This window comes from Coregonus lavaretus (assembly GCF_964263955.1).
Source record: "Coregonus lavaretus genome assembly, chromosome: 9".
Lineage (NCBI taxonomy): Eukaryota > Metazoa > Chordata > Actinopteri > Salmoniformes > Salmonidae > Coregonus > Coregonus lavaretus.
The window spans coordinates 3171056-3198832 of record NC_139996.1 but is presented as its reverse complement, the minus strand read 5'-3'; the positions used below and the strand labels follow the sequence as shown (position 1 = coordinate 3198832).

At 46.3% G+C, this 27777-nt stretch overlaps 1 protein-coding gene across 1 annotated transcript in view; it reads left to right on the top strand.

Moving 5' to 3' along the window:
- The window catches only part of LOC311134950 (general transcription factor IIH subunit 1-like), a gene marked incomplete at its 5' end in the record, with an annotated part of 32958 nt that extends 10680 nt beyond the window's left edge, over positions 1-22278 (top strand). Inside the window, 9 exons of the mRNA XM_084168723.1 lie at positions 495-574; positions 2935-3071; positions 3157-3244; positions 8219-8307; positions 8437-8554; positions 13358-13448; positions 16505-16620; positions 19421-19513; positions 20246-22278. Coding sequence (XP_084024849.1) covers positions 495-574; positions 2935-3071; positions 3157-3244; positions 8219-8307; positions 8437-8554; positions 13358-13448; positions 16505-16620; positions 19421-19513; positions 20246-20332 — 899 coding nt within the window. The 3' untranslated portion in view covers positions 20333-22278. The remainder of the gene's footprint in view (positions 1-494; positions 575-2934; positions 3072-3156; positions 3245-8218; positions 8308-8436; positions 8555-13357; positions 13449-16504; positions 16621-19420; positions 19514-20245) is intronic.
- Positions 22279-27777: the final 5499 nt, after the last annotated feature.

Genomic DNA, 27777 nt, shown 5'->3' with positions numbered 1-27777 from the left:
TGGCTAGCTAGCAAGCAAGGGATAGGAACGTTGCCAGCCAGAATTGGCAATGGAACATTTAGAACGAACATAGATACAGAACCAAAAAAACTTAACGACTTGCAACCGAATCGATAGAACGAACGACCAGCCGGCTTGGGTAGCAACTTTAGATTTGTGTCGGGACTATATCTCGTGGAAGGATGAAATAGTATGAATACATGCCAATATATCCTCCAAACACTGGCTTCTCTGGCATTATCACTTAATTATTTTTGCGCTAGTTGGCTAAACCTGCATCAAAACTCCAATATTTTTCCTTCATAGCTTGTTCTTTTTAAATAGAGAGCCACATTTTTTTGACTGATCAAAAAACGAATCGCAATACATATCATATCGCACCTTTTAGTATCAATATTGTATCGCGAGGTCCTTGGCAATTCCCAGCCAAGCACTTTGAGTCGCTATCTCTCCGTGTGAAATGTGCTATACAAATCAGTGTTATGACTCTACAGGCTTGAAGTCCATGGTAGTCCAAGGAGTGAAGAATCCAATGCTGGACCTGCTGTCACTGGAGGACAAGCCGTCAGAGGAGGTGAGAAGAACAGTCCTTGCCTGTAATGTTACAAAAGGGTTATGTTCTTAGGGCATACCAGAGAAAAAAAAAAAAAAATACGCTTTTCTTATTGGACAAATTCAGATAGTCACTTCCAGTTTCTGGCCATTTTGTTCCGTTTTGGCCCTACTGAACACAACCCTGCTGCGTATTCTTTGGACACCAGAAAGTGTGTGGTAATTTGTTGACTGTTGGAGAGGTTTTGAGCATTCTCATTCTAATCCTGCATGTCGCCATCAGCCCCAGGTTAAAGTTACCCCTAGGTACATCTCTAGGACCAGCTGTGGTCCTCTGTAGCTCTGCTGGTAGAGCACGGCGCTTGGAACGCCAGGGTAGTGGGTTCGATCCCCGGGACCACCCATACCTAAAAATGTATGCGCACATGACTGTAAGTCGCTTTGGATAAAAGCGCCTGCTAAATGGCATATTATTATTATTATATTATTATTATTATTATAGCTTGACCTTAACCAGTAGGGGGAAAACACTAAACTGACCTTAGATCAGTGTCTGGGGTAACTTCATTAACTCTACTATGCCACTGTTCTCTCTCGAGGGTTATGGGACTAACTCCAACTTCTACGTCCAACACTAATCACTGTTCTCTCTCCAGGGTTATGGGACTAACTCCAACTTCTACGTCCAACACTAATCACTGTTCTCTCTCCAGGGTTATGGGACTAACTCCAACTTCTACGTCCAACACTAATCACTGTTCTCTCTCCAGGGTTATGGGACCAATTCCACAGCACCTTCTACGTCCAACACTAATCACTGTTCTCTCTCCAGGGTTATGGGACCAACTCCACAGCACCTTCTACGTCCAACACTAATCACTGTTCTCTCTCCAGGGTTATGGGACCAACTCCACAGCACCTTCTACGTCCAACACTAATCACTGTTCTCTCTCCAGGGTTATGGGACCAACTCCACAGCACCTTCTACGTCCAACACGAATCACTGTTCTCCCTCCGGGGTTATGGGACCAACTCCACAGCACCTTCTACGTCCAACACTAATCACTGTTCTCTCTCCAGGGTTATGGGACCAACTCCACAGCACCTTCTACGTCCAACACTAATCACTGTTCTCTCTCCAGGGTTATGGGACCAACTCCACGGCACCTTCTACGTCCAACACTAATCACTGTTCTCTCTCCAGGGTTATGGGACCAACTCCACAGCACCTTCTACGTCCAACACTAATCACTGTTCTCTCTCCAGGGTTATGGGACCAACTCCATAGCACCTTGTACGTCCAACACTAATCACTGTTCTCTCTCCGGGGTTATGGGACCAACTCCACAGCACCTTCTACGTCCAACACTAATCACTGTTCTCTCTCCAGGGTTATGGGACCAACTCCACAGCACCTTCCACGTCCAACACTAATCACTGTTCTCTCTCCAGGGTTATGGGACCAACACCACAGCACCTTCTACGTCCAACACTAATCACTGTTCTCTCTCCGGGGTTATGGGACCAACTCCACAGCACCTTCTACGTCCAACACTAATCACTGTTCTCTCTCCGGGGTTATGGGACCAACTCCACAGCACCTTCTACGTCCAACACTAATCACTGTTCTCTCTCCGGGGTTATGGGACCAACTCCACAGCACCTTCTACGTCCAACACTAATCACTGTTCTCTCTCCGGGGTTATGGGACCAACTCCACAGCACCTTCTACGTCCAACACTAATCACTGTTCTCTCTCCGGGGTTATGGGACCAACTCCACAGCACCTTCTACGTCCAACACTAATCACTGTTCTCTCTCCAGGGTTATGGGACCAACTCCACAGCACCTTCTACGTCCAACACTAATCACTGTTCTCTCTCCAGGGTTATGGGACCAACTCCACAGCACCTTCTACGTCCAACACTAATCACTGTTCTCTCTCCGGGGTTATGGGACCAACTCCACAGCACCTTCTACGTCCAACACTAATCACTGTTCTCTCTCCGGGGTTATGGGACCAACTCCACAGCACCTTCTACGTCCAACACTAATCACTGTTCTCTCTCCGGGGTTATGGGACCAACTCCACAGCACCTTCTACGTCCAACACTAATCACTGTTCTCTCTCCGGGGTTATGGGACCAACTCCACAGCACCTTCTACGTCCAACACTAATCACTGTTCTCTCTCCAGGGTTATGGGACCAACTCCACAGCACCTTCTACGTCCAACACTAATCACTGTTCTCTCTCCGGGGTTATGGGACCAACTCCACAGCACCTTCTACGTCCAACACTAATCACTGTTCTCTCTCCAGGGTTATGGGACCATCTCCACAGCACCTTCTACGTCCAACACTAATCACTGTTCTCTCTCCAGGGTTATGGGACCATCTCCACAGCACCTTCTACGTCCAACACTAACAAGACCGTGAAGGAGAGCAGTAACTCCACCATCATCAAGAGGTTCAACCACCACAGTACGATGGTGCTGGCCGCAGGCTCCGGAAAGAAAGCGTGAGTAGATGACATTCTTTCCTAAAAGTGATTTTCCTCAGCATTTCACTGCATAACCTGTGTGTTAACCTGTCTGTCTTCTTAGGGACGTTCCTAACGATCAGGTCAGTGAGACTAGCAGTACTGACGGAAACTCAAGGGACTCGGACTTCTTCCAACCTCCAATTAAGAAGGTATCATAACATCTCTGTTGTGAGTCTAAACATACAAGATAAAGGCTTGCTTAGCGCTGAGATTTATGAATACATGAAGAGCTTTGATGCAGAGTAATAGCATTCATCTCTCTCCCATCCCCGCTATATAGACACTTAGCCTTTTGGCCTCTGCTATAGGTACTTACAGCTGTGGTATATTGCAGGTGACGTTGTTACAGCTGTGGTATATTGCAGGTGACGTTGTTACAGCTGTGGTATATCTCAGGTGACGTTACAGCTGTGGTATATTGCAGGTGACGTTGTTACAGCTGTGGTATATTGCAGGTGACGTTGTTACAGCTGTGGTATATTGCAGGTGACGTTGTTACAGCTGTGGTATATTGCAGGTGACGTTGTTACAGCTGTGGTATATCTCAGGTGACGTTGTTACAGCTGTGGTATATTGCAGGTGACGTTGTTACAGCTGTGGTATATTGCAGGTGACGTTGTTACAGCTGTGGTATATTGCAGGTGACGTTGTTACAGCTGTGGTATATTGCAGGTGACGTTACAGCTGTGGTATATTGCAGGTGACGTTGTTACAGCTGTGGTATATTGCAGGTGACGTTACAGCTGTGGTATATTGCAGGTGACGTTGTTACAGCTGTGGTATATTTCAGGTGACGTTACAGCTGTGGTATATCTCAGGTGACGTTACAGCTGTGGTATATTGCAGGTGACGTTACAGCTGTGGTATATTTCAGGTGACGTTACAGCTGTGGTATATCTCAGGTGACGTTACAGCTGTGGTATATTGCAGGTGACGTTGTTACAGCTGTGGTATATCTCAGGTGACGTTACAGCTGTGGTATATTTCAGGTGACGTTACAGCTGTGGTATATCTCAGGTGACGTTACAGCTGTGGTATATTGCAGGTGACGTTACAGCTGTGGTATATCTCAGGTGACGTTACAGCTGTGGTATATCTCAGGTGACGTTACAGCTGTGGTATATCTCAGGTGACGTTAGAGCTGTGGTATATCTCAGGTGACGTTACAGCTGTGGTATATCTCAGGTGACGTTACAGCTGTGGTATATCTCAGGTGACGTTACAGCTGTGGTATATCTCAGGTGACGTTGTTACAGCTGTGGTATATTGCAGGTGACGTTGTTACAGCTGTGGTATATTGCAGGTGACGTTGTTACAGCTGTGGTATATTGCAGGTGACGTTGTTACAGCTGTGGTATATTGCAGGTGACGTTACAGCTGTGGTATATCTCAGGTGACGTTACAGCTGTGGTATATCTCAGGTGACGTTACAGCTGTGGTATATTGCAGGTGACGTTACAGCTGTGGTATATCTCAGGTGACGTTACAGCTGTGGTATATCTCAGGTGACGTTACAGCTGTGGTATATCTCAGGTGACGTTACAGCTGTGGTATATCTCAGGTGACGTTACAGCTGTGGTATATTGCAGGTGACGTTGTTACAGCTGTGGTATATTGCAGGTGACGTTGTTACAGCTGTGGTATATCTCAGGTGACGTTACAGCTGTGGTATATCTCAGGTGACGTTACAGCTGTGGTATATTGCAGGTGACGTTACAGCTGTGGTATATTGCAGGTGACGTTGTTACAGCTGTGGTATATTGCAGGTGACGTTACAGCTGTGGTATATCTCAGGTGACGTTACAGCTGTGGTATATTGCAGGTGACGTTGTTACAGCTGTGGTATATTTCAGGTGACGTTACAGCTGTGGTATATTTCAGGTGACGTTACAGCTGTGGTATATCTCAGGTGACGTTACAGCTGTGGTATATTGCAGGTGACGTTGTTACAGCTGTGGTATATTTCAGGTGACGTTACAGCTGTGGTATATCTCAGGTGACGTTGTTACAGCTGTGGTATATCTCAGGTGACGTTACAGCTGTGGTATATCTCAGGTGACGTTACAGCTGTGGTATATCTCAGGTGACGTTACAGCTGTGGTATATTGCAGGTGACGTTGTTACAGCTGTGGTATATTGCAGGTGACGTTGTTACAGCTGTGGTATATTGCAGGTGACGTTGTTACAGCTGTGGTATATCTCAGGTGACGTTACAGCTGTGGTATATTGCAGGTGACGTTACAGCTGTGGTATATCTCAGGTGACGTTACAGCTGTGGTATATCTCAGGTGACGTTACAGCTGTGGTATATCTCAGGTGACGTTACAGCTGTGGTATATCTCAGGTGACGTTACAGCTGTGGTATATCTCAGGTGACGTTACAGCTGTGGTATATCTCAGGTGACGTTACAGCTGTGGTATATTGCAGGTGACGTTACAGCTGTGGTATATCTCAGGTGACGTTGTTACAGCTGTGGTATATTGCAGGTGACTTTACAGCTGTGGTATATCTCAGGTGACGTTACAGCTGTGGTATATTGCAGGTGACGTTGTTACAGCTGTGGTATATTGCAGGTGACGTTGTTACAGCTGTGGTATATTGCAGGTGACGTTGTTACAGCTGTGGTATATTGCAGGTGACGTTGTTACAGCTGTGGTATATCTCAGGTGACGTTACAGCTGTGGTATATTGCAGGTGACGTTACAGCTGTGGTATATCTCAGGTGACGTTGTTACAGCTGTGGTATATCTCAGGTGACGTTACAGCTGTGGTATATTGCAGGTGACGTTACAGCTGTGGTATATCTCAGGTGACGTTGTTACAGCTGTGGTATATCTCAGGTGACGTTGTTACAGCTGTGGTATATCTCAGGTGACGTTACAGCTGTGGTATATTGCAGGTGACGTTACAGCTGTGGTATATCTCAGGTGACGTTGTTACAGCTGTGGTATATTGCAGGTGACGTTACAGCTGTGGTATATCTCAGGTGACGTTACAGCTGTGGTATATCAAATCAAATCAAATCAAATTGTATTGGTCACATGCGCCGAATACAACAGGTGCAGACATTACAGTGAAATGCTTACTTACAGCCCTTAACCAACAGTGCATTTATTTTAAACAAAAAAAGTAAGAATAAAACAATAACAAAAAAAGTGTTGAGAAAAAAAGAGCAGAAGTAAAATAAAGTGACAGTAGGGAGGCTATATATACAGTAAAATAAAGTGACAGTAGGGAGGCTATATATACAGGGGGGTACCGTTGCAGAGTCAATGTGCGGGGGCACCGGCTAGTTGAGGTAGTTGAGGTAATATGTACATGTGGGTAGAGTTAAAGTGACTATGCATAAATACTTAACAGAGTAGCAGCAGCGTAAAAAGGATGGGGTGGGGGGGGCAGTGCAAATAGTCCGGGTAGCCATGATTAGCTGTTCAGGAGTCTTATGGCTTGGGGGTAGAAGCTGTTGAGAAGTCTTTTGGACCTAGACTTGGCACTCCGGTACCGCTTGCCGTGCGGTAGCAGAGAGAACAGTCTATGACTAGGGTGGCTGGAGTCTTTGACAATTTTGAGGGCCTTCCTCTGACACCGCCTGGTATAGAGGTCCTGAATGGCAGGGAGCTTTGCCCCAGTGATGTACTGGGCCGTACGCACTACCCTCTGTAGTGCCTTGCGGTCAGAGGCCAAGCAGTTGCCATACCAGGCGGTGATGCAACCAGTCAGGATGCTCTCGATGGTGCAGCTGTATAATTTTTTGAGGATCTGAGGACCCATGCCAAATCTTTTTAGTCTCCTGAGGGGGAATAGGCTTTGTCGTGCCCTCTTCACGACTGTCTTGGTGTGTTTGGACCATGATAGTTCGTTGGTGATGTGGACACCAAGGAACTTGAAGCTCTCAACCTGTTCCACTACAGCCCCGTCGATGAGAATGGGGGCGTGCTCAGTCCTCTTTTTTTTCCTGTAGTCCACAATCATCTCCTTTGTCTTGGTCACGTTGAGGGAGAGGTTGTTGTCCTGGCACCACACGGCCAGATCTCTGACCTCCTCCCTATAGGCTGTCTCATCGTTGTCGGTGATCAGGCCTACCACTGTTGTGTCGTCGGCAAACTTAATGATGGTGTTGGAGTCGTGCCTGGCCATGCAGTCATGGGTGAACAGAGAGTACAGGAGGGGACTGAGCACGCACCCCTGAGGGGCCCCCGTGTTGAGGATCAGTGTGGCAGATGTGTTGTTACCTACCCTTACCACCTGGGGGCGGCCCGTCAGGAAGTCCAGGATCCAGTTGCAGAGGGAGGTGTTTAGTCCCAGGATCCTTAGCTTAGTGATGAGCTTAGAGGGCACTATGGTGTTGAATGCTGAGCTGTAGTCAATGAATAGCATTCTCACGTAGGTGTTCCTCTTGTCCAGGTGGGAAAGGGCAGTGTGGAGTGCGATAGAGATTGCATCATCTGTGGATCTGTTGGGGCGGTATGCAAATTGGAGTGGGTCTAGGGTTTCTGGGATTATGCTGTTTATGTGAGCCATGACCAGTCTTTCAGCTGTCATGACAGCCATGACAGCTGTGGTATATCTCAGGTGACGTTACAGCTGTGGTATATTGCAGGTGACGTTGTTACAGCTGTGGTATATTTCAGGTGACGTTACAGCTGTGGTATATTTCAGGTGACGTTACAGCTGTGGTATATCTCAGGTGACGTTACAGCTGTGGTATATTGCAGGTGACGTTGTTACAGCTGTGGTATATTTCAGGTGACGTTACAGCTGTGGTATATCTCAGGTGACGTTACAGCTGTGGTATATCTCAGGTGACGTTACAGCTGTGGTATATTGCAGGTGACGTTACAGCTGTGGTATATTGCAGGTGACGTTGTTACAGCTGTGGTATATCTCAGGTGACGTTACAGCTGTGGTATATCTCAGGTGACGTTACAGCTGTGGTATATTTCAGGTGACGTTGTTACAGCTGTGGTATATTGCAGGTGACGTTGTTACAGCTGTGGTATATCTCAGGTGACGTTACAGCTGTGGTATATTTCAGGGGACGTTGTTACAGCTGTGGTATATCTCAGGTGACGTTACAGCTGTGGTATATCTCAGGTGACGTTACAGCTGTGGTATATTGCAGGTGAGAATACAAGAGACCACAGAGTATGAGGACCTTCACAGGGAAAACAGGAAGAAGACAGTCACTCTGAACCTCAAGAAGTCTGACAGGTGGGTTCCATAACACAGTTGGTGCTCTGCTCTCTATCTGACCTTTGTTTATGGACACCATACTTCTGCAATTGGCGTGCTCTCCGTTTGTTTTTGTTTATGTATCTGAATCCTCAACTTTTTCTCCAGGTACTCTCACGGTCCTGTGCCTCTCCTGCCCCAACAGTACACCACCAGTCAAGACATCATCAACTCTGTCAACTTTATACAGCATGAAATAGCCAGCTACAAGCCCTGCCTTACTCAGGTTAGATACCACTCTGCTAGCCAGCTACAAGCCCTGCCTTACTCAGGTTAGATACCACTCTGCTAGCCAGCTACAAGCCCTGCCTTACTCAGGTTAGATACCACTCTGCTAGCCAGCTACAAGCCCTGCCTTACTCAGGTTAGATACCACTCTGCTAGCCAGCTACAAGCCCTGCCTTACTCCGGTTAGATACCACTCTGCTAGCCAGCTACAAGCCCTGCCTTACTCAGGTTAGATATCACTCTGCTAGCCAGCTACAAGCCCTGCCTTACTCAGGTTAGATACCACTCTGCTAGCCAGCTACAAGCCCTGCCTTACTCAGGTTAGATACCACTCTGCTAGCCAGCTACAAGCCCTGCCTTACTCCGGTTAGATACCACTCTGCTAGCCAGCTACAAGCCCTGCCTTACTCCGGTTAGATACCACTCTGCTAGCCAGCTTCAAGCCCTGCCTTACTCAGGTTAGATATCACTCTGCTAGCCAGCTACAAGCCCTGCCTTACTCAGGTTATATACCACTCTGCTAGCCAGCTACAAGCCCTGCCTTACTCAGGTTAGATACCACACTGCTAGCCAGCTACAAGCCCTGCCTTACTCAGGTTAGATACCACTCTGCTAGCCAGCTACAAGCCCTGCCTTACTCAGGTTAGATACCACTCTGCTAGCCAGCTACAAGCCCTGCCTTACTCAGGTTAGATACCACTCTGCTAGCCAGCTACAAGCCCTGCCTTACTCCGGTTAGATACCACTCTGCTAGCCAGCTACAAGCCCTACCTTACTCAGGTTAGATACCACTCTGCTAGCCAGCTACAAGCCCTGCCTTACTCCGGTTAGATACCACTCTGCTAGCCAGCTACAAGCCCTACCTTACTCAGGTTAGATACCACTCTGCTAGCCAGCTACAAGCCCTGCCTTACTCAGGTTAGATACCACTCTGCTAGCCAGCTACAAGCCCTGCCTTACTCCGGTTAGATACCACTCTGCTAGCCAGCTACAAGCCCTGCCTTACTCAGGTTAGATATCACTCTGCTAGCCAGCTACAAGCCCTGCCTTACTCAGGTTAGATACCACTCTGCTAGCCAGCTACAAGCCCTGCCTTACTCAGGTTAGATACCACTCTGCTAGCCAGCTACAAGCCCTACCTTACTCAGGTTAGATACCACTCTGCTAGCCAGCTACAAGCCCTGCCTTACTCCGGTTAGATAGCACTATGCTAGCCAGCTACAAGCCCTGCCTTACTCAGGTTAGATACCACTCTGCTAGCCAGCTACAAGCCCTGCCTTACTCAGGTTAGATACCACTCTGCTAGCCAGCTACAAGCCCTGCCTTACTCCGGTTAGATACCACTCTGCTAGCCAGCTACAAGCCCTACCTTACTCAGGTTAGATACCACTCTGCTAGCCAGCTACAAGCCCTGCCTTACTCCGGTTAGATACCACTCTGCTAGCCAGCTACAAGCCCTGCCTTACTCAGGTTAGATATCACTCTGCTAGCCAGCTACAAGCCCTGCCTTACTCAGGTTAGATACCACTCTGCTAGCCAGCTACAAGCCCTGCCTTACTCAGGTTAGATACCACTCTGCTAGCCAGCTACAAGCCCTGCCTTACTCAGGTTAGATACCACTCTGCTAGCCAGCTACAAGCCCTGCCTTACTCAGGTTAGATACCACTCTGCTAGCCAGCTACAAGCCCTGCCTTACTCAGGTTAGATACCACTCTGCTAGCCAGCTACAAGCCCTGCCTTACTCAGGTTAGATATCACTCTGCTAGCCAGCTACAAGCCCTGCCTTACTCAGGTTAGATACCACTCTGCTAGCCAGCTACAAGCCCTGCCTTACTCAGGTTAGATACCACTCTGCTAGCCAGCTACAAGCCCTGCCTTACTCAGGTTAGATACCACTCTGCTAGCCAGCTACAAGCCCTGCCTTACTCCGGTTAGATACCACTCTGCTAGCCAGCTACAAGCCCTACCTTACTCAGGTTAGATACCACTCTGCTAGCCAGCTACAAGCCCTGCCTTACTCAGGTTAGATACCACTCTGCTAGCCAGCTACAAGCCCTGCCTTACTCCGGTTAGATACCACTCTGCTAGCCAGCTACAAGCCCTGCCTTACTCAGGTTAGATAGCACTATGCTTCTCCACAAATAGGATTGCAAAATTCCGGTAACTTTCCCCAAATTCCCAGGTGTTCCAGAAATCCTGCTTGGAAGATTCCCGGAATCGGGAGGGAACAAGCAGGACATCTAGAATCCTCCAAACAGGATTTCTGGAAAACCTGGGGGTTTTGGGGAACAATTCCATAATTTTGCAACTATTTCCACAAATATCTGTTTCTTCGGTGTTGAAATTCATACTGTACCCAAACTGTACTTCTTGTGTTGAAGGTCCTGTCCAGTCATAATATATCCGTTTTCTGTCCAATTCTGTAATATTTGTTCTAAAGGTCTTGTTAACACGTAAAAATCTGTCAGTTTAAGCTAGATATATCAGGTTTTATTGCATTGGATGCCTCTGTCTACCACTATGTCGCATTTCTGGATATGTGGTGAAAGTTGACAGCTAGAGCTGTGTTTGTCAGGCCGTGAGACGTCCAGAAGATCAGTATTCTCACAAAATCGTCTGTAGCATCCGAACAGTTTGGCCTACGAACGATTATGAAAAGCTGAGACTCTCAGGAAACACCAATGGTGGTCTCCGTTTTGCTTTAAGACCCCCACAAGCATCTTGGGACTCGTCTGAAGCCGGTCTGCCAACTTCTGTCTGTAGCGTCCCAACGGTTTGGGCAACATAGTAATTCTCACGAATATGCACGTTGGTTGTTTTGCTCTAGGACGCCCACCGGCCTCACAAGATTAGTCTGAAGGTCCCCCGGTACCAGTTGAAAGAAATGAATGGAAATACAGTGCATTCGGAAAGTATTCAGACCTTGACTTTTTGTTACGTTTACAGCCTTATTCAAAAATTGATTAAATCGTTTTTTTCCCACAACAATCTACACACAATACCCCATAATGACAAAGCAAAAACAGTTTTTTAGATTTTGTTGCAGATTTATTAAAAATAACAAAATAAAATATCACATTTACATAAGTATTCAGACCCTTTACTCAGTACTTTGTTGAAGCACCTTTGACAGCGATTACAGCCTTGAGTCTTCTTGGGTATGACGCTACAAGCTTGGCACACCTGTATTTAGGGAGTTTCTCCCATTCTTCTCTGCAGATCCTCTCAAGCTCTGTCAGGTTGGATGGGGAGCGTCGCTGCACAGCTATTTTCAGGTCTCTCCAGAGATGTTAGATCGGGTTCAAGTCTGGGCTCTGGCTGGGCCACTCAAGGACATTCAGAGACTTGTCCCAAAGCCACTCCTGCGTTGTCTTGGCTGTGTGCTTAGGGTCGTAGTCCTGTTAGAAGGTGAACCTTCGCCCCAGTCTGAGGTCCTGAGCGCTCTGGAGCAGGTTTTCATCAAGGATCTTTCTGTACTTTGCTCCATTCATCTTTCCCTCGATCCTGACTAGTCTCCCAGTCCCTGCCGCTGAAAAACATCCTCACAGCATGATGCTGCCACCACCATGCTTCACCGTAGGGATGGTGCCAGGTTTCCTCCAGACGTGACGCTTGGCATTCAGGCCAAAGAGTTCAATCCTTGTTTCATCAGAACAGATAATGTTTGACCATGGTCTGAGAGTCCTTCAGATGCCTTTTGGCAAACTCCAAGCGGGCTGTCATGTGCCTTTTACTGAGGAGTGGCTTTCGTCTGGCCACTCTACCATAAAGGCCTGATTGGTGGAGTGCTGCAGAGATAGTTGTCCTTCTGGAAGGTTCTCCCATCTCCACAGAGGAACTCTGGAACTCATTCACCTCCCTGACTGTTCAGTTTGGCCGGGCGGCCAGCTCTAGGAAGAGTGTTGGTGGTTCCAAACTTCTTCCATTTAAGAATGATGGAGGCCACTATGTTCTTGGGGACCTTCAATGCTGCAGAAATGTTTTGGTACCCTTCCACAGATCTGTGCCGCGACACAATCCTGTCTCTGAGCTCTACGGACAATTCCTTCGACCTCATAGCTTGGTTTTTGCTCTGACATGCACTGTCAACTGTGGGACCTTATATAGACAGGTGTGTGCCTTTCCAAATCATGTCCAATCAATTGAATTTACCACAGGTGGACTTCAATCAAGTTGTAGAAACATCTCAAGGATGATCAATGGAAACAGGACACACCTGAGCTCAATTTCGAGTCTCATAGCAAAGTGGCTGAATACTTATGTAAATAAGGTATTTCAGTTTTGTATTTTTAATACATTTGCAAAACATTCTAAAAACCAGCTTTCGCTTTGTCATTATGGGGTATTGTGTGTAGACTGATGAGGAGTTTTATTTCTTTAATCAATTTTAGAATAAGGCTGTAACATAACAAAATATGGAAAAAGTAAAGGGGTCTGAATACTTTCAGAATGCACTGTATATATAGAGATAGTGCCAAAAATAAGGGGTTAAATACATGTAACCAATTATTATTATTATTATTTAATTTTTTTACAAATGTTTCCTGATATTTCTTATATCTCTCAGATATTGGACAGACACTTCAGAACAAACTTCCTTTAGATTGTATGGGGGAGGGGACTATCTGTTGTTCCATGAAGTGAATCTGTTATTCAATGCGTTTGTATGGGCTAATAGCAGTAAGGCCCCAAAGATTTTCATCATCATTTTGTGGGGGATACTTCAAGGGGTCTTAAAATTCAATCAAATAGCTAAATGATCCTTGGTATGACCTTCTTAACAGTGATCTTCCCTTTACAGGTGATGTCCAGCAGTACAGCCAGTTGTGCCATCGCTGCCCTCTCCCCAGGGGGTATTCTCATGCAGGCAGGAGCACAGCAAGCCATTAACCGTGAGTTTACTGATGCCATTAGGTCAAGATTATTTATCTTATGAATACATTTGAAATCTCGCTTCATTTGTGCTTCATCTGATAGCTTGGTTGAAAAATGTGTTAGGTTTTCTCAGTGCACTTAAGTCGTCAACCCAGATGGTTTCTAACTTGTATGCTTGAATGCTGATTGGACGAGCTTCGCTTTGGGCCGAACAACGCCATTTACCTGTGACTACAGTGCATTCGAAAAGTATTCAGACAACCTTCACTTTTTCCACATTTTGTTACGTTACAGCCTTATTCTAAAATGGATTAAATTGTTTTTTTTCCTCATCAATCTACACACAATACCCCTTAATGACAAAGCAAATACGGAAATATTACATTTACATAAGTATTCAGACCCTTTACTCAGTACTTTGTTGAAGCAAACATCTCAAGGATGATCAATGGAAACAGGATGCACCTGAGCTCAATTTCGAGTCTCATAGCAAAGGGTCTGAATACTTATGTAAATAAGGCATTTCTGTTTATAATTTTGTATTAATTTGCAAAAATGTCTAAACCTGTTTTCGCTTTGTCATTATGGGGTATTGTGTGACGAGGAATTGATGAGGATATATTTTTTTTAAATCCATTTTAGAATAAGGCTGTAACGTAACAAAATATGGGTTCTGAATACTTTCCGAATGCACTGCCTCTTACCTGTGACTGTAGTCTTGCTACAGTATACCACTGCCTCTTACCTGTGACTGTAGTCTGCTATAGTATAGCGCTGGGGCTTACCGGTGACTGTAGTCTGCTATAGTATAGCGCTGGGCCTTACCTGTGACTGTAGTCTGCTATAGTATAGCACTGGGCCTTACCTGTGACTGTAGTCATGCTATAGTATAGCACTGGGCCTTACCTGTGACTGTAGTCATGCTACAGTATAGCACTGGGCCTTACCTGTGACTGTAGTCATGCTACAGTATAGCGCTGGGGCTTACCTGTGACTGTAGTCTGCTATAGTATAGCACTGGGCCTTACCTGTGACTGTAGTCTGCTATAGTATAGCGCTGGGCCTTACCTGTGACTGTAGTCTGCTATACCTGTGACTGTAGTCTACTATAGTATAGCACTGGGCCTTACCTGTGACTGTAGTCATGCTATAGTATAGCACTGGGCCTTACCTGTGACTGTAGTCATGCTATAGTATAGCACTGGGCCTTACCTGTGACTGTAGTCTGCTACAGTATAGCACTGGGCCTTACCTGTGACTGTAGTCTGCTACAGTATAGCACTGGGCCTTACCTGTGACTGTAGTCTGCTATAGTATAGCACTGGGCCTTACCTGTGACTGTAGTCTGCTATAGTATAGCACTGGGCCTTACCTGTGACTGTAGTCTGCTATAGTATAGCACTGGGCCTTACCTGTGACTGTAGTCATGCTACAGTATAGCACTGGGCCTTACCTGTGACTGTAGTCTGCTATAGTATAGCACTGGGCCTTACCTGTGACTGTAGTCTGCTATAGTATAGCACTGGGCCTTACCTGTGACTGTAGTCATGCTACAGTATAGCACTGGGCCTTACCTGTGACTGTAGTCTGCTATAGTATAGCACTGGGCCTTACCTGTGACTGTAGTCTGCTATAGTATAGCACTGGGCCTTACCTGTGACTGTAGTCTGCTATAGTATAGCACTGGGCCTTACCTGTGACTGTAGTCATGCTACAGTATAGCACTGGGCCTTACCTGTGACTGTAGTCTGCTATAGTATAGCACTGGGCCTTACCTGTGACTGTAGTCTGCTATAGTATAGCACTGGGCCTTACCTGTGACTGTAGTCTGCTATAGTATAGCACTGGGCCTTACCTGTGACTGTAGTCATGCTACAGTATAGCACTGGGCCTTACCTGTGACTGTAGTCATGCTATAGTATAGCACTGGGCCTTACCTGTGACTGTAGTCATGCTATAGTATAGCGCTGGGGCTTACCTGTGACTGTAGTCATGCTACAGTATAGCGCTGGGCCTTACCTGTGACTGTAGTCTGCTATACCTGTGACTGTAGTCTACTATAGTATAGCACTGGGCCTTACCTGTGACTGTAGTCATGCTATAGTATAGCACTGGGCCTTACCTGTGACTGTAGTCATGCTATAGTATAGCACTGGGCCTTACCTGTGACTGTAGTCTGCTACAGTATAGCACTGGGCCTTACCTGTGACTGTAGTCTGCTACAGTATAGCACTGGGCCTTACCTGTGACTGTAGTCTGCTATAGTATAGCACTGGGCCTTACCTGTGACTGTAGTCTGCTATAGTATAGCACTGGGCCTTACCTGTGACTGTAGTCTGCTATAGTATAGCACTGGGCCTTACCTGTGACTGTAGTCATGCTACAGTATAGCACTGGGCCTTACCTGTGACTGTAGTCTGCTATAGTATAGCACTGGGCCTTACCTGTGACTGTAGTCTGCTATAGTATAGCACTGGGCCTTACCTGTGACTGTAGTCATGCTACAGTATAGCACTGGGCCTTACCTGTGACTGTAGTCTGCTACAGTATAGCACTGGGCCTTACCTGTGACTGTAGTCTGCTATAGTATAGCACTGGGCCTTACCTGTGACTGTAGTCTGCTATAGTATAGCACTGGGCCTTACCTGTGACTGTAGTCTGCTATAGTATAGCACTGGGCCTTACCTGTGACTGTAGTCATGCTACAGTATAGCACTGGGCCTTACCTGTGACTGTAGTCATGCTATAGTATAGCACTGGGCCTTACCTGTGACTGTAGTCATGCTATAGTATAGCGCTGGGGCTTACCTGTGACTGTAGTCATGCTACAGTATAGCACTGGGCCTTACCTGTGACTGTAGTCATGCTACAGTATAGCACTGGGCCTTACCTGTGACTGTAGTCATGCTATAGTATAGCACTGGGCCTTACCTGTGACTGTAGTCTACCTGTGACTGTAGTCTGCTATACCTGTGACTGTAGTCTACCTGTGACTGTAGTCATGCTATAGTATAGCAGCGCTGCCTCTTGTTACTTATTGCTTAGTTCTATTGGTTCTGTTTCCTTGTCACAGAGATGGTGCCCAACGACGTTCAGGGGGAGCTGAAGCATCTGTACACGGCTGCTGGGGAGCTGCTGAGACACTTCTGGTTCTGTTTTCCTGTCAACACACCCTTCCTGGAAGAGAAGGTGACTACTGCTTAAAGGGGCAATCTGCAGCTCAAACAATAACAAAGCAGGTCACCGCCACCGTTTTGGTAAACAGCTGAGGTCCCCAATGGTCGAGTCACGAGTCCCTATGGCTGAAATCTCCCATTGCTCGGTTCCTGGTCCAAGTGCTCAAGTCTAAGTCCCAGGTTCCACAAGAACACAAAATGAGTTATTAACCCAGTCAGATATAGTGAGGGGGAAAAAGTATTTGATCCCCTGCTGATTTTGTACGTTTGCCCACTGACAAAGACATGATCAGTCTATAATTTTAATGGTAGGTTTATTTGAACAGTGAGAGACAGAATAACAACAAAATAATCCAGAAAAACGCATGTTAAAAATGTTATAAATTGATTTGCATTTTAATGAGGGATATAAGTATTGTTGTATTGTATTGTATATATGGATTGTAGTATTGTATTGTATATATGTATTGTTGTATTGTATTGTAAGTACTGTAGTGCTTTCTTTCCCCAGAAACTGACAGGGTCACAATCACTAACCGGCTCCTTCAAAGCCCCATTTTCTGGCAGCTCCATCAACTCCATTTCAGTGATGCAACATCTACCCATCTGAAGATCTGTTTTAGCCTCTTCTGACAACTTTGTCACATTTGTGACCAAGAAGGTGGTTCTGGATGAGCAGCAGCAGTTCTCTTCCAACAGTGAAGTCATCAAAGCGAGCCTTGGAAGTTCTCCATCCGCTTCTGGATGAAATCTACATGGTTGGGAACATCTTTGTCTCCCTGCGTTTGCACCGGAAGATTGGGGGAAGTGGACAAGTTATTAGTTAAAGCTCCAATTTCTTCTGGAAAGCCCCGACTGCCTTTATCATATCTCACACTGTGTTGTCCCGTCCCTGCAGCTTAACATTCAGTTGATTAAGGTGTGATGTCATGTCTGTCAAAAAGGCAACTGTTTCCATCTTCTCCTCATCTTCCATAAAACTCAGAAAACTTGAGTTGCCTTGTCACTTTTTTGCTCTGATAAGAAAGCTTTGATTTCCTCCTGAATGGCCCAAAAGCGTTCCAAAACCCTGCCTTTGCTGAGCCATCTGACATTGTTGTGCAGTAGTGAGTCAGAATGCCTCGTAGCAGGCGGCGTTGTAGGGATGATGTTGCTGTCAAAAAGTTGATCCGTTTCAAAATCGACGTCATGACCTCAGAATCCCAGACTGGCACACAGGACAGATGATTGGATGATGCAGTGATATGATGTCAGGTCAGGGTGGTCCTCTTTTCAAACGTGCAACCAGTCCCATCCCTCTTCCTGTCACGGCTGGAGCTCCATCTGTGGTGATGGAGACCACTGACTTCAGATCTATCCCCATTTTCTGGAGCTCCATCTGTGGTGATGGAGACCTCTGACTTCAGATCTATCCCCATTTTTGTCAGCATTCCTTTGATGGCCTCATGGATATCCTCTCCCCGTGTGTGTGCTTCTAGATGTGTTAAGCCCAACAGCTCCTCACAGAATACCTTCTTTGTTTCGTTATAAAATCTGACCAACACCAGAAGCTGGGGATTATCTGTTAATTCATCCTAGTGAAATGCATGGTGCATTCTGAATGGCCTCATCAAGTTGTGAAGTTAAATCTTCAGCTAATATTTCAGTTCTCCTCATTGCTGTGGGATCTTGACAGTGGGATCTGTTTGATCTTTTTCCCTGAGCTCATCCTTTTGTTTACCTTCAAGGAAGGTGTCAGCAACTTCACACATGCATCCTTTTACCATCTCAGCGTCTGAAAACGTTTTTTTTTTTTTTTTTTTTTTTTTTTCCCAAAACACAAGCTATCCTCAGTGAACACGTTGTTGGGCTGTCAGGGAATTGACAAGGTCTTTGGTGGACGTCTCATATTGGGATTTGAGTTGGTTAATCCAGTTTGTTCTCACCTCCGTGTTCAGGGGATACGTCTGATCCACTTTACTATGCCTTGTGTCATAGTGGTTTTCACGAGAGCTACAAACTCACTGCATATCAGGCACATTTTGTTTTGTGCCAGTTAAGGGGAGAATTAACAAATACTGTTCCGTCCACTGTTCTTTGAATACAGGGTTTTCAGTCAACTTCTCATTTAAAAAAAAAAAGCCATATTAACAAAGATACTGGTAACTAAGCTCCTATGTGTGATGTTAACAGTTGAACCGCGGTCAGATCTTCCTGTTTCTTTCTGCCTGCTTGTCCCAAGGTTCTGCCGAGGATATTTGGATTGATGTGATTGGGTAAGACGCGGCCTCTTGTATTTGCATATAACCACGCGATTGGATTAGACGGGGCACTAGTAGAGGTGGGCGTTGCTTCGAGAGAGAGAGAGCGAAAGAGAGGTTGCTGAGTTATAGAGGCCGCTGCGCCCGGTCGTTTAAAATAAAACGAACAAAAAAATCTGTTTACAAATATTCGACTTTTATATAACAAAATGCAATGTTGTCCGGTCCGGATTGACCCTTCTCTGGGTCCGGACCGCGGTCCGCCAGTTGAGTTTGGCTGGTCTACAACATCGCAGATGTCATCAGAAGATTGATTACCTAGCAAGCCAGTGAGGCAAGACAAGTATCACGAATAGAGCCAGATAAAGCCAGAAGAATATTACGCTTGTTGAACATAGCTATAGCCAACGGTCTGGCGTGTTTTCATGGTCATCACTCACTGTTAAGTTTGTCAAGGTCCCGACATCAGTGTTAGCTGTCCTGCTACGGAGTTTATTGAGGTCTCTATAGGAAAAGTAACCCCCTGGGTTTGATAAAGTTTGATAACTTTTAACATGTCTTCTCTCCTGTCAGGTGGTGAAGATGAGGGCCAACCTGGAGAGATTCCAGATGACCAAGCTCCGCCCCTTCAAGGAGAAGATCCAGCGCCAGTATTTGAGTGCTAACGTAAGACCCGACCTTGAGACTCATTCCTTTTCTAATTCGGGTAGCTGATAGTGTTAATAGGATGATGCCTTCTAGAATAAATTGTCTTCAATTGCTATAGGGAGGTCCTGTCAGTGGCTCAGTTGGTAGAGCACGGCGCCAGCAACCTCAGGGTCGTGGGTTCGATTCCCACCGGTGCCACCAATACGGAAATGTATACATGCATGACTAAGTCTAATGGATACTTCGGGATTTTGAATTTGCGGATACCGTTGTTATGTCTCTGTGTCCAGTATGAAGGAAGCTGGAGGTTGTTTCATGAGCCAATGCTAACTAGTGTTCTGCAATGCTAGTAGATACCCATAGACTTCCAGTCATTGCGCTACGCTAGATCCATTTTCATGAACGGGGGGTGGTGTACCGAATAAACTGGTCATGTTACTATGGACTATCTACCTTTTCAAAGTGCCCCTTGCGTACTCGGTCACCTGAGTGTTTAACCTGTAACCCCTGGAGAGCTCCAGTCAATTATTTATTTTTCCTTTCAGAATAAGATGTATTTTGTTTTGAATCTCTCTCACAGCTTACTGGTTATCTAGGGAAGCTCTTTCAAAAAGCATTATAAAACACATTTATAACGACTTATGAGACATGGCATAATGCATCACAACTCAACATAGGCGCTAATAAACATCTATACCTACATTTTTATAAAGTCAAATAATGAAACTCTGTTTTGAATCTCTCCCACAGCTTACGGGACACCTGGAGGACATGTTTCAGATGGCCTACAATAAATTCCACGCCTGGCAAACACGTAGGATGATGAGGAAAACCTGAGAGGAGAGAAACGAAAACAAATGGATGATCAGAGAGGGAGGGAGGGAGGAAGGAAGGAAGGAAGGAAGAGGGGAATGAAAGAGAGCAAGATGGATGTACAGAGCTTGGCCTAATAACCAGGCTGCTGTGACAGAGGACATAGTCCCAGGGTTGATTCAGACGGGTGCTGCTGCTAGTCGGCTATATCCAGCAGACAGACAGACTAAGTCACTCACTGGATCTCGATCGCAAATTACTGTAAATTATTTTTTCATGTTGTTTTTTTTTTGGGTTTTGTTATTTTCCTCAACGGATGGGATGTCGTCGGCATGACCCTAATAAGGGTTGAACGAACATAGACAAACTTAAAACAGTGTCAAATGGCAAAAAAGTTCAGAGAAGTCAATTAGGAACTTCGGGAACTGAACAGACCGTGTTTAATAAGCAAGAGGACTGTGTGGATGTGAATCTAAAGACTTATACTCATAATACAAAGACTGGTGGAGATGGAGAGCTGAGCTAAGCCCTCGCAGGCCTTTTCAGGGAGCGGAGGACGAGGTCCAGGAAACCTGCCCTGTCAGGACAGGCGAGGGAGTAGCAATACTGTAAAGACAAATTTTCCACTGTAGTGCATTAGCATGGCTACGTCCCAAAGGGCATCATATTCCCAATATCAGGGGTGTCAAACTCATTCCATGGAGGGCCTAGTGCAGCGTTTCCCCAAACTCTGTCCTCGGGACCCCAAGGGGTGCGCATTTTGGTTTTTGCCCCTAGCACCACACAGCCGATTTTCAATTGATCAAAACTTGATGATTAGTTGATTATTTGAATCGGCTGTGTAGAGCTAGGACCAAAACGTGCACCACTTGGGGTCCCGAGTACCGAGTTTGGGAAACCCTGACCAAGTGTCTGCGGGTTTTAGTTTTTTCCTTTCAATTAAGACCTAGACAACCAGGTGAGGGGAGTTCCTTACTAATTAGTGACCTTAATTCATCAATCAAGTCCAAAGGAGGAGTGAAAACCCTGCAGAGACTCGGCCCTCCGTGGAATGAGTTGGACATGTGCTCTATATAGTGGGGCCCCCTGGTCAAAAGCAGTGCACTATATAGGGAATAGGGTGCCATAGGGCCCTGGTCTAAAGTAGTGCACTATGTAAGGAACAGGGTGCCATAGGGCTCTGGTCTAAAGCAGTGCACTATATAGGGAATAGGGTGCCATAGGGCCCTGGTCTAAAGTAGTGCACTATATAGGGAATAGGGTGCCATAGGGCTCTGGTCAAAAGTAGTGCACTAAATAGGGAATAGGGTGTCATAGGGCTCTGGTCTAAAGTAGTGCACTATATAGGGAATAGGGTGTCATAGGGCTCTGGTCTAAAGTAGTGCACTATGTAGGGAACAGGGTGTCATAGGGCTCTGGTCTAAAGTAGTGCACTATGTAGGGAACAGGGTGTCATAGGGCTCTGGTCTAAAGTAGTGCACTATGTAGGGAATAGGGTGTCATTTCAGACTGTGTGTGTGTGTGTGTGTGACTCTGCACTGGTTTGTAATGTCTGTTCTGCACCTTCTAGATGCACTGAAGACAAACTGTCTGGATGTTACTCAAAACATTTAAAGTGGAAACACTCACGTTTGTTGTTTATGACATTCTGTTTGTCTGGACTGTGTTTAGGACTTAGTGGTCATTTCTTATTTGATCTATGGGTGGAATGTGAAGGATGAAGTTTGCTTTTTTCCCCACTAATGTTTAAGGGATTGGGGGAGGGGAATCTGATCCTGGATCTGTCTGTACCTTGGGGAAACTTCCCCCCCGGGAGTTGGGTGAAACCGAAGGATTCAATGTAGTCGTCCAAATAATTCCGAAATTCCCAACTGTCAGAATGAAGAGTCTCTGGCGCAGCCTGGATACACCAGAGGAAATGCAGTGCTTCATTGTGTTCAGATTCTTGTTCAACCAGCCTATACACTCATCAGGGCCCGTATTCACAAACCGTCACTGACTAGAAGGGCTGATTTTTGATCAGACCCCCCCCCCCCCCCAGTCCTTGTTAACCTGATTTTATTATGATATAAAAGGCTAAACTGAATCCACTCTGGGAGGCTTTATGAATATGATCTCTGGGCAAGAAAAAGAAAGCTCTCTGTTAAAGCTGTTTAGCGTATCTTTCATGGCGGTTTGAGTTTACACTGACTGTGCCGAGTTTGGGCCGACACCTGACAGCCTCTGTCATAGAGATGGAACAATGTTTTCTCTCTATGGTCCTTTGTGACATCACCCCGACCTTTGTGACATCACCCCGACCTTTGTGACATCACCCCAACCTTTGTGACATCACCCCGACCTTTGTGACATCACCCCGACCTTTGTGACATCACCCCGACCTTTGTGACATCACCCCGACCTTTGTGACATCACCCCGACCTTTGTGACATCACCCCGACCTTTGTGACATCACCCTGACCTTTGTGACATCACCCCGACCTTTGTGACATCACCCCGACCTTTGTGACATCACCCCGACCTTTGTGACATCACCCCGACCTTTGTGACATCACCCCGACCTTTAGACCTCGTATCTGTGCAACATGTAGCACTATGGGAGCGCTTCACAAAACTGACCCAAGATCATCGTTTGGGAGCCATTTCCTAGCATCTGGGGGCAGCTAATGACTCTCCTCATCTCGTGTTAGTGAGCTGCCTGTTTTTGGTGTGTGCTGCAGAGGATGTCTTTAGCACCCTTCTCATGTTTCAATCAATAGAGGGGTTGCTAATGGACCGAACAACTCCACGACACTGGCCTGTGAAAAGTAGGCCTGTGGCACTGAAAATGGTGCCCCGAAACAAGCTGCAGTAGCTTCTATTATAATTACATGAACCTAGAACCTTGATCTATTATAAAGGTCTACGTGTTTGCTGTCACACAGTGAATTAATCACCCGTGTCTTATTCTACACACTTGCCGACTGAATGCGTCATGAGGGTTTGACTTTATTTTAGCTGACAAACATCTGCGATGGCCATGGTTATATTTATTCACTATTTTTCAATGATTCATGTCAAAGATAACATTTTTTGGGGTACTGCACTGTAGTAGGGACACACTTCCTGGAAAGACTCTGAACTAAATAGTACTAGTTAGTTCAGACTTTTCTGGAAGTGTCCCACCACAACACAACAGTAGGCAGAGTTGTTGCTGGCCAGTTTGACGTCCGGTCCGAGTTTGACTCTAGCTAGCTAGAAAGAAAGTAAACAACCTCACAGCTAACGCCATGAACTGATAGCAACTGTGTATCACAAACAATGGGACTGTAATGCCTGGTAAGCTCGCTAACTTTCCCTAGCTAGCTAATTTGCTATCTATCTAGGGTGGTCCCCTGTAGCTCAGTTGGTAGAGCATGGCGCTTGCAACGCCAGGGTTGTGGGTTCGTTTCCCACGGGGGGCCAGTATGAAAAATGTATGCACTCACTAACTGTAAATCGCTCTGGATAAGAGCGTCTGCTAAATGACTAACATGTAACAACAATAACGTTTAATAATCAATACCACAGGAGGTTGGTGGTACCTTGATTGGGGAGGATGGGCTCGTGGTAATGGCTGGAGCAGAATCAGTGGAATGGTATCAAATGCATCAAACACATGATTTCCATTTACTCTGTTCCAGCCATTATTGTGAGCCATCCTCCCCTCAGCAGCCTCCACTGATCGATGATGGTCAGACACAAAGCTGACTAGTCTTCTTCTTTGGGATTGTGTTGGCGGATCACATCCGATTTAAGGTGCCTACACCGCCACCTACTGTACAGGAGTGTAAGGCCATTCACGGCCTACCTACATTAACAATTATTTGTGATGCGGTACTATAAAATTGGTGGGGAAAATTACCCTGCCAACTATTAGCACTCTTAAAAAAAAAATACAAAAAAAATACAAAAATCACCACCCCATTTTTACTGTTTACCCTATCAAATCATACTCCTGACCAACTGTCTGGGAGAACAGAACACTCACTACAGCTCTTCACCGCTTCCACATACGACACTTTCTGTACTACTCTGACCCTGGCAACCTCGACCTGCCTTTCTCTAACCAGACACCTCCGATCTCCATCCCCCACCTCTAAACACACACAACTTTCTCCACCCAAACGACACATTCCTTCGTATCCTTCGCCCTCCTGCACATTTATAGTTTCATTTTATTCCCCCTGTAGCTTAGTTGGTAGAGCATGGCGCTTTGCAACGCCAGGGTTGTGGGTTCGTTTCCCACAGGGGGGCCAGTATGAAATATATTCCATGTTGCAGCAATATGTAGGAGGGAGAGTCCTAAAAAAATAAATAAAAATGTATGCCCCCACTAACTGTAAGTCGCTCTGGATAAGAGCGTCTGCTAAATGACTAAAATGTTAAATGTAGTCATTTAGCAGACGCTCTTATCCAGAGTGACTTACAGTTAGTGAGTTTTTTTAAGGACTCTCCCTCCTACATATTGCTGCAACAGGCCCATAAACTTGACACCTAAAACACTGTAGTATTTTAGGAACAAATGCTCTCACAGGATAACCTAGACTTCCTACCTTAACCTTATCTGACAAAGACTCTAAATCAAAACTCAACAGAACAGACGTCTCCTCCGTTTCCCCACGCTCTCCACCGGATCTGTGTTGCACCAAACAACGAGCATCACATACACCGGGAATCTTCACTTTCAACTGATCTTCCTCGACATTTAATGCCACCCCATTATCACTCCTTTCAACGGTGCCCTGCTCCGGAGAGCATTTCCTGTCCCTAATGGCATGATCCGGATCACTATAAATCATCGCTAGTCCACTCCGAGTTACTCTCACCAACTCGACAGTCCCCCAACCTCTTCTCCACCCAACCTGACACCACATATGGATCAGCCAAGATGCAAGGATCCTTTCTCTCCACAAATCTTTCTCTCCCACCGGGCCAGAATCATCCTTGGACCGAGGCCCAACCTTGACGGTCCTCACTGCAGTAACGTCGTCAGGTTCCATCTCTGAGCTACTGGAACACATATCCCACTTGGTGCTACTCTTCCTCTCCACACTGCATCCCTCATCTTCTCAACAGTCATCACTGCACCTGCCACCACATCTAATTCATCCTCACGCTCCTCGTCACTGCACCTGCCACCACATCGAATTCATCCTCACGCTCCTCGTCACTGCACCTGCCACCACATCGAATTCATCCTCACGCTCCTCGTCACTGCACCTGCCACCACATCGAATTCATCCTCACGCTCCTCGTCACTGCACCTGCCACCACATCGAATTCATCCTCACGCTCCTCGTCACTCTCCGTTTTCTCAAGTTCTTCCAAAATTCTGTGAAATCCTTCCTTCCATCATAACCATCCCTCTTTCATTCCATTTTCACTTCTCTCGTTTTTTTCTTGTCCGCTAACTTGTCCTTCACCAGATCTTTCAGAAGGCCTGTACTTCTGTACTGTCCCCCACATATTTATTCATGATCCACTTTTCAAATCAAATGTTAATTTGTCACATGCACGTGTTTAGCAGATGTTATTGCGGGTGTAGCGAAATGCTTGTGCTTCTAGATCCGACAGTGCAGTAATATCTAACAAGTAATATCTAACAATTTCACAACATATACCCAATACACACAAATCTAGTAAGGAATGGAATTAAGAATATATACATATATGGACAAGCAATGACAGAGCGGCATGGACTAAGATACAGTAGAATATTATAGAATAGAATGCAGTATATACATATGAGATGAGTAGTGCAAGATATGGAAACATTATTAAAGTGACTAGTGTTCCATTTCTTAAAGTGGCCAGTGATTTCAATAGGCAGCAGCCTCTAATGTGCTAGTGATGGCTATTTAACAGTCTGATGGCCTTGAGATAGAAGCTGTTTTTCATTCTCTCGGTCCCAGCTTTGATGCACCTGTACTGACCTCGCCTTCTGGATGATAGTGGGGTGAACAGGCAGTGGCTCGGGTGGTTGATGTCCTTGATTATCTTTTTGGCCTTCCTGTGACATCGGGTGCTGTATGTGTCTTGGAGGGCAGGTAGTTTGCCTCCGGTAATGCGTTCGGCAGACCGCACCACCCTCTGGAGAGCCCTGCGGTTGCGGGAGGTGCAGTTGCCGTACCAGGCGGTGATACAGTCCGACAGGATGCTCTCAATTGTGCATCTGTAAAAGTTTGTGAGGGTTTTCGGTGATAAGCCAAATTTCTTCAGCCTCCTGAGGTTGAAGAGGCTCTGTTGCGCCTTCTTCTGTGTGGGTGGACCATTTCAGTTTGTCAGTGATGTGTACGCCAAGGAACTTCTCCACTGCGGTCCTGTCGATGTAGATAGGGGGGTGCACCCTCTGCTGTTTCCTGAAGTCCACGTTCATCTCCTTTGTTTTGTTGACGTTGAGTGAAAGGTTATTTTCCTGACACCACACTCTGAGAGCCCTCACCTCCTCCCTGTAGGCGGTCTCGTCATTATTGGTAATCAAGCCTACTACTGTTGTGTCGTCTGCAAACTTGATGATTGAGTTGGAGGCGTGCTTGGCCACGCAGTCATGGGTGAACAGGGAGTACAGGAGGGGGCTGAGCACGCACCCTTGTGGGGCCCCAGTGTTGAGGATCAGCGAAGTGGAGATGTTGTTTCCTACCTTCACCACTTGGGGGCGGCCCGTCAGGAAGTCCAGGACCCAGTTGCACAGAGCGGGGTTCAGACCCAGGGCCTCAAGCTTAATGATGAGCTTGGAGGGTACTATGGTGTTGAATGCTGAGCTATAGTCAATGAACAGCATTCTCACAGGTGTTCCTTTTGTCCAGGTGAGAAAGGTCCAATAGAGATTGCGTCATCTGTGGATCTGTTAGGGCGGTATGCGAGTTGGAGTGGGTCCAGGGTTTCTGGGATGATGGAGTTGATGTGAGCCATGACCAGCCTTTCAAAGCATTTCATGGCTACAGATGTGAGAGCTACGGGGCGGTAGTCATTTAGACAGGTTACCTTGGTGTTCTTGGGCACAGGGACTATGGTGGTCTGCTTGAAACATGTAGGTATTACAGACTGGGTCAGGGAGAGGTTGGAAATGTCAGTGAAGAAACTTGCCAGCTGGTCAGCGCATGCTCTGAGTACACGTCCTGGTAATCCATCTGGCCCTGAGGCCTTGTGAATGTTGACCTGTTTAAAGGTCTTACCCACATCAGCTATGGAGAGCGTGATCACACAGTCGGAACAGCTGGTGCTCTCACACATGGTTGCTTGCTTCGAAGTGAGCATAGAAGGCATTTACCTTGTCTGGTAGGCTCGTGCCACTGGGCTTTGCTTTGTAATTCTGTGATAGTTTTCAAGCCCTGTCACTTCCGACGAGCGTCGGAGCCGGTGTAGTACGATTCAATCTTAGTCCTGTATTGACGCTTTGCCTGTTTGATGGTTCGTCCGAGGGCGTAGCGGGATTTCTTATAAGCGTT